The sequence below is a fragment of the Lepidochelys kempii genome, chromosome 9 (assembly GCF_965140285.1).
Source record: "Lepidochelys kempii isolate rLepKem1 chromosome 9, rLepKem1.hap1, whole genome shotgun sequence".
In the NCBI taxonomy this organism is placed as follows: domain Eukaryota; kingdom Metazoa; phylum Chordata; order Testudines; family Cheloniidae; genus Lepidochelys; species Lepidochelys kempii.
In genome coordinates, this window is record NC_136388.1 from 100,085,996 (window position 1) to 100,104,267 (window position 18,272).

General features: G+C 38.8%; 1 protein-coding gene across 5 annotated transcripts in view; it reads right to left on the reverse strand.

Moving 5' to 3' along the window:
• WDR44 (WD repeat domain 44) overlaps positions 1 to 18,272 on the reverse strand; it is a 60,529-nt gene that overhangs the window by 26,274 nt on the left and 15,983 nt on the right. Inside the window, exons 2-7 of one of the 5 annotated variants that reach the window (XM_073358535.2) lie at positions 17,340 to 17,373; positions 9,837 to 9,911; positions 8,484 to 9,141; positions 4,356 to 4,438; positions 3,112 to 3,207; positions 880 to 1,016 (exon numbers count right to left, since the gene is read on the reverse strand). In XM_073358535.2, the coding sequence (XP_073214636.1) occupies positions 880 to 1,016; positions 3,112 to 3,207; positions 4,356 to 4,438; positions 8,484 to 9,141; positions 9,837 to 9,911; positions 17,340 to 17,373 (1,083 nt within the window). Of the gene's footprint in view, positions 1 to 879; positions 1,017 to 3,111; positions 3,208 to 4,355; positions 4,439 to 8,483; positions 9,142 to 9,836; positions 9,912 to 10,939; positions 11,434 to 17,339; positions 17,377 to 18,272 lie in introns of those variants that run through there. The other 4 variants (XM_073358534.2, XM_073358536.2, XM_073358533.2 and 1 more) reach the window with 4 other exon arrangements.

An 18,272-nucleotide genomic window follows, 5' to 3' on the forward strand; every position in this document is an offset into this window, starting at 1 on the left:
ACAACATGTTACAGATGCTTCTGTTTCATTATGGTACTTTGTTTCCAATTGTAGATGTTAAGCAAATATGTATCTAAGAAAGCCAATACTGAAGGAAGAAATAATGCAAAGCAAAACTTCGCACACAGAAGTTTATGTGGCTGTCTGAAAATTATTTTGTCCAATGCTATACGTATTTATAAACAGTACAAGTGTTCAAATTCCTATCTGACATTTATGCTAAGGGCTTAGAGACCTCTGCATTAAAATATGACTTGCTGATCAGCATCAAGTATCTGCAACAGTCTACCATAAGGTCAATTGACAACAATCTCCGAACTTATTCAAGAACTCAAAAGAGAAATTATAAACCTGCTTAAATAGGATGGAGACTGTAGAATACTCAACTGTAATTGTGCCCGTAGAATTTCAAAGCATGAATGACCTCTTAATATTTATTCTCCCATAAATTTATTTTAACTACTTCTTAGGCACCTATTATTGGGTTATAATAAAATGCATTCAGTTCAGGTCAGAAGCAACACAACATTATGCATATTTACTGCTGTTTGGTTTGGAGTTAAGGCTGATTTTCAGAGATGCTGAACACCTGCAGATCCAGTCAGAGATTTATTGTCCAGTGGTCAGTTATCCTAAAAATACAGTATTTCATTCTATATCCTCTGTTACCTAATTAAATAAGCTAATATCAGAGAGAACCAGGTAACAGCATTCAAATTATACACAACACAAACAGATGGATGGGTTGAAACATACTTCCTTGCTTCCATTAAAAAAGGCTTTAAACAAAATAATGAGTACAGAAACAAAACAGCAATATTTGAACAATATATCACAAGCTATCTGAGATGAACAGCTAGAAGCCATTTTCATTCATACCTGACATATTCCTTAGTTCTCCTCATGATATGCAACGTCAGGGGGTTAATGCCTGGTGGCAGTTTTTCTTCTGCCAAGCTCAATGGTATTTCTTCACCAGTATCAAGGTTCTTTATCATTACACTCGCTAGAATTTCCTGCAGTACAGAAAATACGAAGAATCTGACATTAATGAGGGTGCCTTAAGTCCTGAGACTTAAAACAACAATTTTAGAGGATTCTAAAGAAAAAAAGGATACCTTATATACCAGAATATTTTGTATGTGGTTTTTACTGGGAAATTCTGCAGTACACTCTATGCCTTACAATACTGCATTATATGAACCATTTTTTCATAAATTGTCTTGATTTAGACATGTAGAATGCTAATGATAGCACTTTAAAGAAAGGACACAACTAACTGGATTATACGGGTAGAGTTACAGATTTTAGATGTGTGAAGGGAAGCATTCTATGTGACCTCTGCAGAACACAGACCTAACTTGTCTTCTGTTTTACAACATGCAAACTCAACTACCTTCAATTTCTGAATCGATATTTGGTAACTGATACTGCCCTATTTAATAGCCAGTTGTACCACTATACAGTTAGAAAACTGAATAAGGGAGCAGATTGGATAAGATGCAAATTCCAAAATTCTGAAATCCTTCTCTTCAAACTTTACTTTAGGTTTATGTCCAAATGGAAAAGAGAGAGGACCATCTTATCTGCCTACTGCCAACCTCTATTCACCAGGGGGCCCTGTGGGCTAGAACAGTTGAGTCCTAGATAGGACAAAACAAGGACACCTTTTGAAAGGCACTTTAACCTAATGATGTCCTACCAGAAGCTGGGACTGGACAACGGGATGGATCTCTCAATGTACTGCCCTATTTTATTCATTCCCTTAGAAGCATCTGGCATCAGCCACTGTCAGAAGTGTCCAACTGCTGGAAATGGCCCACCTTGATTATCCTTACAAAAGGTTTTTTCTCTCTCCTGCTGGTAACAGCTCACCTTACCTGATCACTCTCATTACAGTGTGTATAGTAACACCCATTGTTTCATGTTCTCTGCATATATAAAATCTCCCCACTGTATTTTCCACTGCATGCATCCGATGAAGTGAGCTGTAGCTCACGAAAACTTATGCTCAAATAGATTTGACAGTCTTTAAGGTGCCACAAGTACTCCTTTTCTTTTTGCGGATACAGACTAACACGGCTGCTACTCTGAAACCTGTCAGAAGACAGGATACTGAGCTAGGTCGACCATTGATCTCACCCAGTATGGCCATTCTTATGCTCTTATGAATGGAATCTAAAATTTTGCTGCAATAACTTGTACAAATTTAAGGTATGGAATGAAGAAAGAGATACATAAGGGACAGGCATGAAGAAAACACAAAGCTTACAGTGTTATTCCAACAAGACAGCTAGTACCTATTAATGAGGGGAGGGAATCCTATAACATCAAAACGGATAAGAATACACACAAGTCATAAGTAAGGCTAAGATTTTGTCATGGTTATTTTTAGCAAAAGCCACGGACAGGTCACGGGCAATAAACAAAAATTAAGGGAAGCCATGACCTGTTTGTGACTTTTGCTGCTGCAGCTCCATGGTTTCCCCTGCCACCATGGTGGCTGGGAACTGCAGGCTTCTTCCCCCTTCCCGCAAGGCTGTCCCCCGTGAGTCGCTGGAACCCTGAGGAGGGCCTCCCATCACTAGAACCCTGCAGGGAAACCCTGAGGAGGCTGTTGTCTGTGGCTGGAAACCTGAAGGGGGACCCTGAGGAGGCTTTTGCCTGTCACTGGAACCCTGCCGGGGCCCCGCTGGCTGCCAGCTCCTGTCCCGCAGCCCCAGGGGCTGAAGCAGAAAATGTCACAGAGGTCTTTGGAAGTCACGGATTCCATAACATAAGCATACCCTTAGTCATAAGTATAACAGAAAATACTCTATCTTCTAATAAAATATGCAGCCAAACACTCTTGGAATTCCAGTACGCTCAACACAGAGGCATTTAAACACTTTGTGAGCATTCACAGCCCTTGATTCACTGGAACGCCTAACCTGTGAAGAAAAATAGTGTTGCTCTGCACCATTCCTACCGCGCCTTCCTTTTCCCCACCTCAGGATACCATGGTTCAACAGTGCATGAGCAGGGGTGATGAAACATGACTATTCTAACCCATCTCTGAAATTGGAAAGGAAAAGCACACGTAAGAAAACTGGGTAGAAGTCCTAGTAATACCTCATCTGTGAGTTCTCTTCCAGAGTTAGATCTGGGTCTTTGTGGTCCAAGCAATTCATTTGGTATTGTTTGTCCATCAGCTGATTTTCCATTTTCCTGCAGTTGTGTGTGCGCATAGATATATATATATATTAATATATGTATTTACTTCAAACATTCTTTTAGTATATTAGTTTCACTATAATTCCAGAAGTGCAAATTGGCAATTACATTACAGGATATTTCCAGAAAAATAAAAATACTCATTTTCCATTTGAAAAATGTACATGTAATGTTTATAAATTAAGTATTCTGAAATTAAACTCTGAATGAAGAGCTATACAGATTGCCTGCCACATACACAATACTGGTATTTGCAAGTGCTGAGCACCTGCAGCTCCAACTGACTTCTGTTAAAGAAGTGTGGATGCTGAGCACCTGTGAAAGATTGGGCCCCAAGATCAAATAGCTTCCCTTGCCTTTATCCCACCCAAGGGTGATTGTGCTTATATTTAAGTGACTTTCCGATTCTCTCATTTTCTCTTGCTACATCCTGTGGTGAAAGTTCAGGATCAAACAAATCCCTGGGCAACTTCACTGGCTATAATGGAGTTAACTCTGAGGTGAATTTGGACACAATTTCAGCTGCAGCAACTTTGTCAAAAATCTATTGTATAATCAAACAAAAGGTGGACTGGGAGACAGAAAAATATTATTCAGACAAAAAAACCCTTCACTGGTAAGAGATGTACTAAAAAATATTGACGAAGTCAATGTATTTTCTATTGTAATTGGCTCTCCCCGGGACTAGTTGGGATGAAGGTAGGTGGGGTTAGAGAGAACCTGGAGAAGGAAGGGAAAGCATTTAAGTGCGCTGCTACCTGTAGTCAGCTCGAGGACACAAGCACTTGTGGGAGGCTCTATCTGCATTAAAGGACTGTCAAGAATTAAAAACATGCTGTCTCTATTATTTTAATTCTCCTTTTGCTGCATTGTATTTTATACAATATTAGCTACACATATGCAGACCTTTGATTCCTCCAAGTTTGTTATGATGTGAAAGTGCCTATTTAAATGAACCCATTCGGTACGATTTCTAAATACTTTATTAAGGTCATCCAAAGATTTTACTTCATTTGTAGGCAAGGACTATCTTTTCATTTTGTCTGTGTACACACACATGCAGTGTCTAGCACAATGGGGCCCGGATACATGAATGCAACTCCAGATAACCACAATGCATAATAATAGAACAGTTCACTAACCTGTGCAGTAACTATTTTATCTCCACTGGTTGCGCTTGCCAGATCCAAAGAAGGCTGAGAATCTTTGGCCATGCATTCTGTCACTGTATTCAAAGCAAAGAGACCACCAGTTGTTAAATTCTCTCTAGGAACTATAAAGCAACTGCAGGTTAGAAAAAGGTGCATCATGATAGTATTATATGCCCTAGAAATTTTTTTATTTAAAATTGCAATACCAGAATAGAGATAATTTAGTCAAAGTTACATTAATACACCACCTTTTTCAAACTGAAATAAATATCAAACAGTATTAGCAATCTGTATTGCCAATTAGATTTCTTATGCAAACAAATCCAACACCAGTAAAGGGGATCATTTAAGCCTGAAAATAAGTTTTGCTACTAACCTCTACTCCCTCTACCCGGGTGGGGAGGAATAGCTCAGTGGTTTGAGCATTGGCCTGCTAAACCCAGGGTTGTGAGTTCAATCACTGAGGGGGCCATTTAGGGATCTGAGGAAAAAACTGGGAATTGGTCCTGCTTTGACCAGAGGGTTGGACTAGATGACCTCCTGAGGTCCCTTCAAACCCTGATATTTTATGATTCAGCAAGTGTTTATGTTACTGTTTTTCCCCCCTAGGGCCTGAGCAGCTCTTGTCTATTTATTAGCATGGAGATATACATTATACATGCTTCAGCTGCAATTTGCACAACTCTGGGAAGCCTGCTATATACCAAGCTGCTGAATACACCATATTCATTGTTCTGTTCCTTGTACAAGATTATGTTAGGTAACTATTTCTACTGAGGAAGACAGGCAGTGCAGGTACCGTACTCTGGTGAAACAATAATGTAGTAGCTTCTTTAAACTTAGAATCCTTCCAGATCCCTGCACTCACATCAGGACTAAGTATTATCTAGACCATGTCCGACAGGTGTTTGTCTAACCTGCTCTTAAAAATCTCCAATGATAGATATTCCAAAATCTCCCTAGGCAATTTATTCCAGTGCTTCGCCACCTTGACAGTTAGGAAGTTTTTCCTCATGTCCAACCTAAGCTGCCATTGCTACAACATAAGCCCGTTGCTTAACAATTTTCTCTCCCTTTTCCTTGTAGCAAGCTTTTATGTACTTGAAAACTTATGCCCCTCTTCCCCCCAAACTTCAGACTAAACAAACCTAATTTTTTCAATCTTCTCGCATGTTTTCTGGACCTTTAATTATTTTTGCTACTCTTCTCTGGACTTTCTCCAATTTGTCTACATCCTTCCTGAAATGTGGCACCCAGAACTGGACACAATATTCCAGTGGAGGCTTAATCAGCACGGAGTAGAGCGGAAGAATTACTTCTTGTGTCATGCGTACAACACTCATGCTAATACAGCCCAAAATGATGTTTGCATTTGTCCTTATGGAATTCATCCTATTTACTTCAGGCCATTTCTTCAGTTTGTCCAGATCATTTTGAATTTTAATCCGGTCTTCCAAAGCACTTGCAACCCCTCCCAGCTTGGTATCGTCCACAAACTTTATAAGTGTTCTCTCTATGCCATTATCTAAATCAGTGGTCTCCAAGGTAGGGTGCGCTCACCCCAGGGGGTGCACAAGACCACCCCTGGGGGCATGTGGCAGAAGCAGCACCGCCGGCACGGCGGGCAGCAGTGCTCCTGGACCTTTGATTCTTCGGCAGCTCTTTTTTTCTTTTTTTGCTTCCCTAGAGCTGGCCATGGGGAGTGCATGATTCAAAAAGTTTGGAGACCCCTGATCTAAATCACTGATGAAGATATTAAACAGAACCAGACCCAGAACTTATACCTTACAGTAGCTCCAACGAGGCTGTATTTCCCTAGTTTCTTTATGAGAAGGTCATGTGAGACATTATGAAACTTTAGTAAAGTCAAGATATTCCATATCTACTGTTTCCCGGCTATCCACAAGGCTTGTTACCCTATCAAAGAAAGCTACCGGGTTGGTTTGACAAATCCATGCTGTTACTTATCACTTCATAATCTTCTAAGTGTTTGCAAATTGATTGCTTAATTATTTGCTCCATTATCCTTCTGGGTACTGAACTTAAGCTGACTGGTCTGTAATTTCCCCTGGTTGTCCTTATTTCCCTTTTTATAGATTGGCACCATATTTGCCCCTTTTCCAGTCCTCTGGAATCTTTCCCATCTTCCATGACTTTTAAAAGATAATCGTTAATGACTGAGGAGATATCTGAGCCAGCTCCTTGAGTATACAAGGATGTATTTCATCAGGCCCTGGTGGCTTGCAGACATTTAAGTAATTTTTCATTTGTTCTTTCCTTATTTTAGCCTCTGATCCTACATCATTTTCACTGGCATTCACTACATTAAACATCCAATGCTAACAACCTTTTTGGTGAAGACTGAAACAAAAAAGTCTTCTAGCACTTCTGCCATTTCCACATTTTCTGTTGTTTCCCACCACCATTGAGTAATGGGCCTACCCTGTCCTGGGACTTCCTCTAGCTTCTAATGTATTTGTAGAATATTTTCTTGTTATGCTTTACGTCTCTAGCTAATTTAATCTCGTTGTGTTATTTCCACTTTTTGCAAGACTCTGTTTTGAGTTTCAGATCATTACTTCCTAACTTTCCTACACAGTGGGACAGTTTGATCTTATTGTCCCCTTAATAATGTCTCTTTGAAAAATTTCCAACTCTCTTGAACTGGTTTTCCCCCATAGTAATCTCTGAAAATAAATATTTATTATAGAATATTGTACAGATCATTTATAATTTTAGAATTAGCAGAAACTGAAATAATCTGTAATGATCTAAAATTATACAGTTACAATATGACATCTCTAACTCCTTCTCTTCATCATACAGTGGTTAAAATTCACCCAAAAATTTATCTATGTTGACTTTTGGCATACTGAAACTACACCATTTCTTTATTTGCTGGAGCAAAGGTTAATTTTCCTCCTAGTCGAATGTTTCATCAAAGAGTTTCATTAGGGCTGTGCCCTGCTTAAAAACCAAATCCTCAGACAATACATATGGGGAAAATCATTACTGGAAAACTAAAATTTATGATTTATAATTATATGTATATACACAAATTCATGTGTACTATGCTGGGTGTTTTACCTTTCACCACAAGAGTTCTATCTTGCTCAAAGTATATTTTATAGCCTATCAAACTTGCAGTTTTCTGTCCTACACTATTCTCAACATAAAAGACAGCCCTCTCCTATGCAGAAATAGTTGACAGAGTGCCAGAAGATCAAGCTTCTTTTGGTTCGGACTAAAAATTATTTTTGACAGCCATTGCATCAGAAATTTAGTACTGAAGGTTTAATGTGATCTTTGTGAACTGATTACTGTTTCTAATCAGCTGTCCTACTGTTGCTGGGCAATTCTCTGGGACAGTACATAATTAAAGTGGCACGGTGCTAGATTCCGGACTGCGTCTCATGTTTACTTCTGACACGCCAATACATATGCACATCCAACCATCATTAGTAGAAGGAGGTAGTAAGATACCTACAGTATGGGCAACAATCATAACTAAAAGTCATGAGTACAGAGTTTTAGAAAGTCCAATATGAATACTAAAGAAAGCCATTACTTCTAAAGATCTAGCCATAAACATAGCCATCTAGCCAAAAACAGAACTGAATCCCACATCTAATCTGTGGCTTTATAATCACTACTTTTTAAAAAAACATTTAGACTCCTGTTGCTGTGCAGAAGAGACATAAGCAGGGAAAAGATAAAGGAACAGTGAAACTGATCACAAAATGGTGCAAACACAGAAAAGAAAATAGAGAAAATATTTCCATTACTTTCTCTTGCTCTGTTGTTTTTAGGTGTTCTGAATAAAAGCAGGTGAAAAATTCTGACAGAAGTATGGAGTGAGACTTTCAAAAGAAAATATGTGAGTTAACAGCCCGAATCCTGTTGACTTTCAAAGGGCCTCGGGCTCCTAACTCACGCAGATATCTGAAAATGCCATGTGATTGTTCAGTTGATTGCTCCTCTTTAATTCAAGGATAGCTAGCCAAAAGAAAAGCAAGAGGTTCAGTAACTTCTGAAAAGCAGAAAAATGTCAACCGTCTAAAGACAGAAAATTGGTGCACTAATCTGGACACAATACCTTAGGGCAAAGCATATACTTGCCTTCTAAACCAGATAATTTTTGCACCTCAAACTCCAATTCACTCTTTTTCTTCCGTGGTGGTGGAGCGGGCCGAGCAGGTGGTGGTGGTCTAGGAGGAGGAACATTTGCAGGAGGCGGTGGACGTGCTGGAAGAGATTTCTTAGTGCTAGCAACTATATCAGGTTCTACACTAAGTTGCCTTGGGGGTTTGGCTGGAGGCATTTCTTCTGTTGTAAGATCTTTAGTAGGTAAGAAATCAGAAGTCACCTGTTCTAAAGTATCTGTCTGCTTCACTTCTGTTACTTCCTCATCTTTAGATGTTTCTTTCGGTGAGTAAGATTCAGTGATTTTAAGCTCTTCAGCTGCATTTATTATTTCTGCTAGTTTATTAGTGGTTTCACCTTCTTGATGCTCAACGGTATGGTCAGAAGGCAAAAAAAACCCTCTGGATTCCACTTCTGCCTCCTTACATGTACTCTGAGTCACAGGTTCTTGAGTATCTTCTTGTAATGCTGATTCAGTAGCTAGTAGTTCAGGAATATTACTAAGGATATCTGCTCCAGGAATCCAAGTATTTATATCTGAAGTTTGATCAGTTAGTTCTTTTCCTTGAGAAGCCAAAGGATCATCTTCTAGCTGTTGTACCTTTTGGCTTTCTTCTATAATACTGTCAATAATCTAAAAAAACCCAAAACATATGTTTGCCAAGACATACAAATATAGGAAGGAAGAGTTCCTAAAGCACACTTTTCAGGCAGTCCATGCCAAGCATAGGATAAGTCTCAGCGTCTATGGAAAAGTTACCTCACTTTTATAATGAAAATAAGGACATCAATAAATATATTAAATATTAATATTAATATAATTATTACCCTCCAGCATTTTTTAAACAAAATTATGGGGGCTAGAAGCTGGGTACAGAAATACACCCACTCGAGTGGTAATGGGGTCAAGTGACTTCAGAAAACGTAAACTGCATTTTCTTGCTTTTTAGTGTAGTTTATATTTTTAAAAAGATTGTAACAAAACACAGAAAAATTTAATCTGATTAATTTTTTTGGACATTTATCATCCCCCTCACTTCCCTTGTTTATTATACCGTAAAGTAGCCAAATGATTTAGTGACCACAAATCCTGAATTTTTATTTGAACATATTTAGTTTGATTTCCCCTAAATGAACAGCATTTGGGCTGTTTACAATAACTAATTCTAAAAACTTTGTATTAAGGTAATTTAAAAACTTACTGATTCCAATTTCAATATATTGCTAAAAATATTAAAAATTAATTTTAAAAATATTTTAATTCAGCTAAGAAAACTTTAAATCTAAGTTTAGACTTTATACACACTGCTAAACAGATGTTTAACCAACCTCTTTAGAGTCATCTTGTTTTACTTCCTGTATCAGGGCCTCATTTGCAACTCTGGGTATATTGCTGTCTGTTTCCTGTAAAAACAACCATCAGTAATAAGGAACGGAATAAAATTCCTCAATACGAAAGGTAATTTAGCAAAGATACAAATTAAACGGCAAAGCAGCAAAATATCCCAAGGGGGCAAACATTCCCCTATATTTGAAGACTGGTTTTATTGCTGTCATACTGACAAGCTTAAGTAGTAGTTCATAGAGTAAACTGGAGAAGGTATGTCACACTGGAGTAATCACAGAAATAGACAACACACACTACGGTGAGAACTAAAAAAGTCACTTAATTTCAGTAATTTTCTATTCTCTTGCTATTTTAGGCGTGCTTGATAAGATCTCTGCCTATCACAAGATAAACTCCTTCCATCTAAATGATCCTACACAGACATTAGAATCTTGTGCTTATGAAACCCAGTGTTTTCCCATTGAAATGTCACAAAAAATATTCTGACTTTGTTGCTAAAATAACCAAATGGAAGATAATGTTGAGTTATGAGAAATAAATGCAAGCATATTTAATAATCTGCAACAAATGAAAATTAGGAAAAATTAAACATTTATAAGAGAAAGAAGGTAGGTAAGGTAATATCTTTTACTGAACCAACTTCTGTTGGTGGAAGGTAGAAGCTTTTGAACCACACACAGTTCTTCAGGTCTAGGGAAAAAAATCAGAGTGGGACAGACAGTAAGCATAAGGGGTAACATGTTGCAGGTCACTTGAGATTCGTGAGCAATAAGGATTAGATTGTTATGCAAAAGGGGTTTGAAGTGGACCAGTAAGGGTTAGCATGCAGTGTGTTGCAAATTGTTGGAATGAGCCATGAAAACAGTGTCCCTGTTAAGTCCATGTCTTTTTGTGTCTAGCAGCATTATGAATTTAAGTTCCCAGGCTTGCTTTTGAAGGTGTTGTGTATGTGTCAGGATGAGGAACGAGAGGTCAGAAATGAAGCGATCACTTTGTGAACTGTTCGCTGATGGATGAGATGGCATTTTTGTCTTATTTTTCTGGGAGTTCATTTAGAGGGCAGAGATGGTCTAGTTTCACCCACATAGTTGTTACTGGGGCATCTGACGCACGAGATGAGGTACACTACATGTTGTAACAGGCATGTATAGGATCCATAAATCTTGAAAGATGCGTTGTGAGTGGTATTCATTATCATAGGAGTGGAGACATGTCTGGAGGTTTTGTAGCCATTGTACTGGCAAGTTCTGGTGCCATTTTGATTTGGTGTGTCCTGGTCCATGGGGAGCTTACTAATGTTTGGGAGTTGTCTGAAAGCCGGAGAAGGGGGTTCAGGAAAGATTTCTTTCAGGATATGGTCCCCATAAAATATGGTTTTGTAATTGTTTGATGATGATTCTCCATAAGGGCTCCAGTGTGGGGTGGTAAGTGACAACTAGGGGTGAGCTGTCAGTGGCTCCCCCCCATGTACTGAAGTCGGTTCTCCCAGGGTATTTGGGTGACCCTTTCTATTATGCGATCTACTTCTCTGGTAGAGTGTCCTTGCTTGGTAGTTTTAAGTATGTTTAGGTGCGTGTATCCCTGACTCTCTCTTCAGAGCAAATTCAGTGGTAGCTGAGTGCCTGGCTGCAGATAACAGATCTTTTGGTGTGTCTGAAGCGGTTGCTGGATCTGCGAAGGTAAGTTTGGTGATACATTGGTTTTTGTATATAGTCATTTGTAGATTCGTTTCAGTAAGAGACACTACCTTACCTCCTTGTGTTTCCACATATACTGGGATCAACACAGCTATATTTATAATAGTTTACATAAAGTTTGTCTTGATTATGCAAAACTAGCTCAATACAAGTGATCTGTACGTACTTGCAGAATTTTCACATTTTTAAAACCTAGTACTACCATCACTCACAATAGCAAGTGTAATGTGATTAGCAGTTGCCAGGTTAAATCACATCTGGCAAACACAAATAAGTCTTTGAGCTCTTGAAAATTCACAACCTCGTATTCTGTCCTAATTATAACTGCTTAACACCTGGCATAGCAATACTAGTTAATACAGCTAAATACAAAGGTATGTTCACTCAGATGCTTTTGGAATCTAATGAAACTGCAGTACAGTACATTACACTCATTTCATTACGAAGTTTAATGAACACAAACAAGAAAATACTTAAGCAATTGTTTACCGCTCCACAGACAGACAAAACTGCTCCACCCTAAAATGAAAGTCATTAAGTCATTGGGGGGGAGGGATAGCTCAGTGGTTTGAGCATTGGCCTGCTAAACCCAGGGTTGTGAGTTCAATCCTTAAGGGGGCCATTTAGGGATCTGGGGCAAAAATTGGGGATTGGTCCTGCTTCAAGCAGGGGGTTGGACTAGATGACCTTCTGAGGTCCCTTCCAAACCTAACCTTCTAAAAAAAAAAGTGTGATTCTTATGGGATATTTACTTGTTACAAAAATAAGAAATGTTGTGGTTAGAAAATACTTTCACATGTAGGGCAGTTTGCATCTTGCACCATTCATCTGAATAGCATTTCCACTAGTTATATTTTAACTTTATGAGCAAATTTTAAACATACAATGCAACCCTTAGAGCACCTTGTTTCACCCCCAGTCACACTTAGCCAAGAAAAGTACAATGTAGCATAAATTTTAGCAAGTTTACATAGCAGCAGCTCCATGAAAACAGTGTAATTGACACAACAAAGTTATATATTAAGTGTATTAAATACACTAAAACCTAAAGCAAACATTTGGAACCCAATTCTAAAATATTAGCCACTTATTTAGGTCAAGTAACTAACCTTAATTTTGAACATTTTAGAGATTGGGTAAAGACCTACAACTGAAAGTTAAAAGTGTGGACTTTTCATACAATGACAAAAAAAAAAAATGACCAAAAGAAAAAGTATTTCTTTAATTTAAATATGCTATTCGAGTTAATTATAGACATTACATTTTGAACAGCTTTTCTAAATAGTTACTGGCTGCTCTGATATGGCATTCTGTGCAGTATTTTCAGGAGACCACCACCATTTGTTCAAGCTTAATCCAGGGAGCAAAAATGAGCATTTTTCAGGAATAGAAAAAAGATAGTGACATCAATTTTCCAGTATAATCAGTGGAAGTGTTCCTTACACATCTGCTATTGCAATTTATTTATTAGGAATTCACTCTCTCCTCTTCAATGCCACTAAGTGGACAAAAAAAGCTAGTTTTCATTTGAGCTGACAGAATATTGATCATATGCTGATCCGTAAGCTTTTAGATACTTTGCAACTCACATACTATATGGCTTACAATGGTGTGGAAAAAAAGAAAGGGTGGCACTTAAAGCACAAACCCACAGGTAAAGGCCAGTATTAGCTATTCTTACACAGAAGAGACAAATCCTGGTGCACGACTGGCTGAGAAGAGTCATCTGACAAGCCATTAATTTAATGATTAACCTGCAAAGAGGTAAAACCAAGGCAGGAGCAATGTAAAATAAACACACTTGATTCTCTGAACTTGGATGCAGTGAACGCTATTCTACGCCTCTGGTCTGAAGACAGAGCAAACGAGGAAGCAGTGATTTTCATGTGAATTGAACAGCGCTCCCTCCCATCCCCATCCAGGCCTCTTATTTCATTAAACCTTCAAACTGTTAGAAGTTTTCATCTGAAATTCATAGCCAAAGTGAAAAGATTTCTGACATTTCATATATATTAACATGTACATGCACTTTGCATTTTACAGCACCTCAGTATTTATTGTTTCTTGACAGAGGCTGAGGCCCTTTATTTTGCAGACTACTGTATCTTGATAGAGATTTGAAATGACAACCATTCTGGTATGAATTTGCAAGCAGATTTGGTCTGTTTTTTCTAGATTTTAGTAACCTAGTACAGTAAAAGCTGTGCTATCCAGCACTTTACCAACTGGAAAGTTCGAGAAACGGGCATTTCTGATACCTCCCAACACAAATCTTTCATCTAGTAACCAGGACCAATGCCGAAGCTATTCGGAACCCGAGTATTTCTGAGAGCAGTCGGACTTAGTTAGCCAAGAAGTTAGCCATTTAGTTAGCCATTTAGTGATCAATGGCTCCATGTCTAGTTGGCAGCCGGTATCAAGTGGAGTGCCCCAATGGTCGGTCCTGGGGCCGGTTTTATTCAATATCTTCATAAATGATCTGGAGGATGGTGTGGATTGCACTCTCAGCAAATTTGCGGATGATACTAAACTGGGAGGAGTGGTAGATACGCTGGAGGGGAGGGATAGGATACAGAAGGACCTAGACCAATTGGAAGATTGGGCCAAAAGGAATCTGATGAGGTTCAATAAGGATAAGTGCAGGGTCCTGCACTTAGGACGGAAGAACCCAATGCACAGCTACAGACTAGGGACCGAATGGCTAGGCAGCAGTTCTGCGGAAAAGGACCTAGGGGTGACAGTGGACGAGAAGCTGGATATGAGTCAGCAGTGTGCCCTTGTTGCCAAGAAGGCCAATGGCATTTTGGGATGTATAAGTAGGGGCATAGCGAGCAGATCGAGGGACGTGATCGTTCCCCTCTATTCGACATTGGTGAGGCCTCATCTGGAGTACTGTGTCCAGTTTTGGGCCCCACACTTCAAGAAGGATGTGGATAAATTGGAGAGAGTCCAGCGAAGGGCAACAAAAATGATTAGGGGACTGGAACACATGAGTTATGAGGAGAGGCTGAGGGAGCTGGGATTGTTTAGCCTGCAGAAGAGAAGAATGAGGGGGGATTTGATAGCTGCTTTCAACTACCTGAAAGGGGGTTCCAAAGAGGATGGCTCTAGACTGTTCTCAATGGTAGCAGATGACAGAACGAGGAGTAATGGTCTCAAGTTGCAATGGGGGAGGTTTAGATTGGATATTAGGAAAAACTTTTTCACTAAGAGGGTGGTGAAACACTGGAATGCGTTACCTAGGGAGGTGGTAGAATCTCCTTCCTTAGAGGTTTTTAAGGTCAGGCTTGACAAAGCCCTGGCTGGGATGATTTAACTGGGAATTGGTCCTGCTTTGAGCAGGGAGTTGGACTAGATGACCTTCTGGGGTCCCTTCCAACCCTGATATTCTAAGAGCTGAATGCTGTTCTGTTTGCATCCGCCATTGTGATTGGTTGGTTTATTACTTGGTGTATTGTCCTGTGTCTATCGTAAAATATCACCACCATTATAGCATCCAAAATACCAGTGAAAAGCAAAGGAGAGAAGCCTAAGAGAGTTGTGTTGACATTAAAACAGAAAATAGATATTTGTCCACATCTTGTAAAGGGCAAGAATAGGAATGTTTATTCATTTTATTGTATTCCAATTCTTTGAAAATTGGTAATCCATTGGTAAGTATAACTCTTAGTTAACTGGCTGGCACCCCCCATTCCCACAACATGCTGGATAACAAAGCTTTTACTGCAATATCAAGTTTGTCAAAAAATTGTAATATCAGACCAAATTTTAACCGCTGAATGGGAGCCAGTTTGGTCTACAATTAAACCCCTTAACTAATCTCAGTTAAAAATCAGAAGTCAACATGTTTATGGCCTGAGAAGGAACAGGGAGAATTGTCTATAATACACGCCAACAATTAGAACTGAAAAGTTAGAAAATAAGGGCAAGTTCTTGAAAAGTAGGAGCCTGATTTCAAGCACCCAAATCAGCTTGGTTACACATCAGGTTACTGAGCACTCAGCAGTTACCAGTGACTTCAGCGGAGCTCAGCTGTCTTTTGAAACCCTAACTTTAGGCGCACACATTTCTTTTTTCTTTTTTTCTTTTTTTTTTTAAGTGTTGGCCCAGAAATGTGCATTAATATACAATAAAGAAGCACCTGCCATTATTCTATCAAAGAATTAATTAATGAGCAATATTACTCAACAGGAGGATATATAGGCATTTTCCCCATAATAGAAATACTTGTATATTTTAATGTACTTTTTCTAATTACTCCTAGTGACAAGACATCATATAATAAACTCCTACAACATTTTAATTTAGGCTATTCAAATGCATACTGACAAGGTGACAAGAAGCAAATACATTTTGACACAAATACATCCCACTGTAGTCCGTGCCTCAACAAGCTTGCTAGATTAATTTCCACTTTTGTTGACATTAACACAGTAGACTTTGGACTTGAGAAAGATCCCAAACTCCTTCAACTGTACGGCTGGTCACAAGTTTAATGAACTGATAATGGTACCAAGTGGTGAAACTGATAGTCTGCTTTTATACAAGGCTGACTTTTGAAGGTGAAGTGATTTAGGAAGACACTCCTTAATGAAAAACGAAAATTAGTAACATGGTGAGGACCCCATAAGCAACTAACAGTAGTGCCCAGCCACTGCATATACTTAAAAATTTAGATTATAGCCAAATATTCTCACTCAAAGTTTAGCCAGTGATACATGGAATCCGCCTCAATCCACATCCACGTACTACTTTCTGTCAGAATTAAATGGAACTACATTTACTGAAAAGTTTAGACATTTAACACCATATTGTCAAGGAGACATTGAAATTAAAGCAGGATACCAGGTGAGACGCCTATAAATGTAACGACAGAATTAAGTCAATGACTTTTCTAAATCTCTCCTCCTAAATCACATTACAGTGGAATGAATAAAGATATGCTGTTATCTGTGGGACAGTGTTATGACTTACTTTCTACCACTGTTGATGAATCAAAGTATTTCTATTTTCACTACGGATTACCCAGCACTTCTGGGACAGAAAACGCCAGTCCTGCTTTACTCCACATAAAAGATTATTGCATAGCATCGCCTTTGGTCCTTCTCCCAACCTGTATAATGAATTGTATCCGTACATATACCAATTCCTGACCTACTTAATAAATGCCAGAGGTTCAGCTGCACTGTCATTGTGCAGAGAAACAGCATACTAATTACCTGCGTGGGAAGTGGTGATGCTGCCTCGATAAGCTAAATTTAGAGTTTTGCTTTCACGTAACCTGAAGTGGTAGCTTTTGAAGCATAAAACACTTTACTGCCTTCTGTCACCAAAATACAAATAGAAATTTTAGTCAATGATTTGAAATAAGTCAATATAATCAAGGTGACCAAAACTCTGACATACTCCTGTATCTGAATATAAAACAAAAAAAGATGGGTCCAGTTCCTCTACATGCTGTTTGAGTAATTAAAAACTCTGCCAATTTAAGGATACCATTTATTAGCTCTTTAGTCAAAGCATGCGGGTCCATTTTTCTTTTCTTTTTTTTTTTAAGCCAAAGGAAACAAGAAAAGTTTAAACTTAAAAAAAGTGGAAGCATAAAAAGTCAACAAACCCACAACAAGGAAAGTATGATTTGGAAAAAAGCTTCATCCTTAGTTTGCCATTTTCTGCCTACGCATGCAGCTATATAATATGAACCAATATTATGGACTTACGGTCAGGCATGTTACATAAGCATTTGTCAGATTACAAACATTTAAGATTATATAAAGAGAGACACACCTTTAATACATGGGACCCAACTTTTGTCGGTGACCTGCTAGGAAAAAAAAGGAAAAAAGATTTAGATGAAAGTATGCAAAAAAATCCCAAAGCTCCAAAAATGAATCCTTCCCTGGATTACTTAGTAGAAGTTTCACTATACAAAAATCACAATGACAAAGGTCTTCTCTAAACTGGTGGTTTACTCTGAATTTTCAGTTTAAAAATATTGTGTCTGCCTCTTCTACACGAAGACCAAGTGATTATACCACAGGTTCCTCAGCACTCACAGTGAAGACTTTTCAGAGAAGCTGAAGGGAGTTAAATGCTCAATTGTCACTTGAAATTTGACAGGAGCTGGGAAAATAACTCCCTAAATCTCCTTTGAAATGCCCAGCCAAAAGCAATTTCTAAGAACCGAAATAATAGGATTCTCCTGCCCTCCATCCCTTCTATAAAACTGATGCTATCCCATCTCTGTGGCCATTGATCATTTCTAATCAGAGGGATTTTAATAGAGTTATTGCTCATGGAAGATGACAGAGAAGCATCACTGAAAACTGAAGCCCTCATTAAAACGAAAAGTAGTGCAAACTCCAAGAGACAGCAGTCAAGTGCCTTAGCCCAGACAGAGTGTGTCATCTCTGACAAGTCCATTCATTCTTCAGCCTCTCCATAAAGGCAGCAACCAAGAGTTCCAACTAGCATGGACTGTGATAAGAACACCTTCCCACCAGCCAGCCACAGGACTGAGACAAGCAGCTTGGACAATTGGCCTCTAGAAGTTTACATTCAGAGCCAGAGAGCTACATTAGCTTCCAATCTGAAGCGCAACTTCTAATAAACCTAATTAGAGAAAGGGATTGGGCACCAGAGAGCTACTCATCTTCAAGTCACTGGTTGAAAAATACTTCAGGTTGACAGCAATGGAAAGTTCACTGGTTTATTTTACTT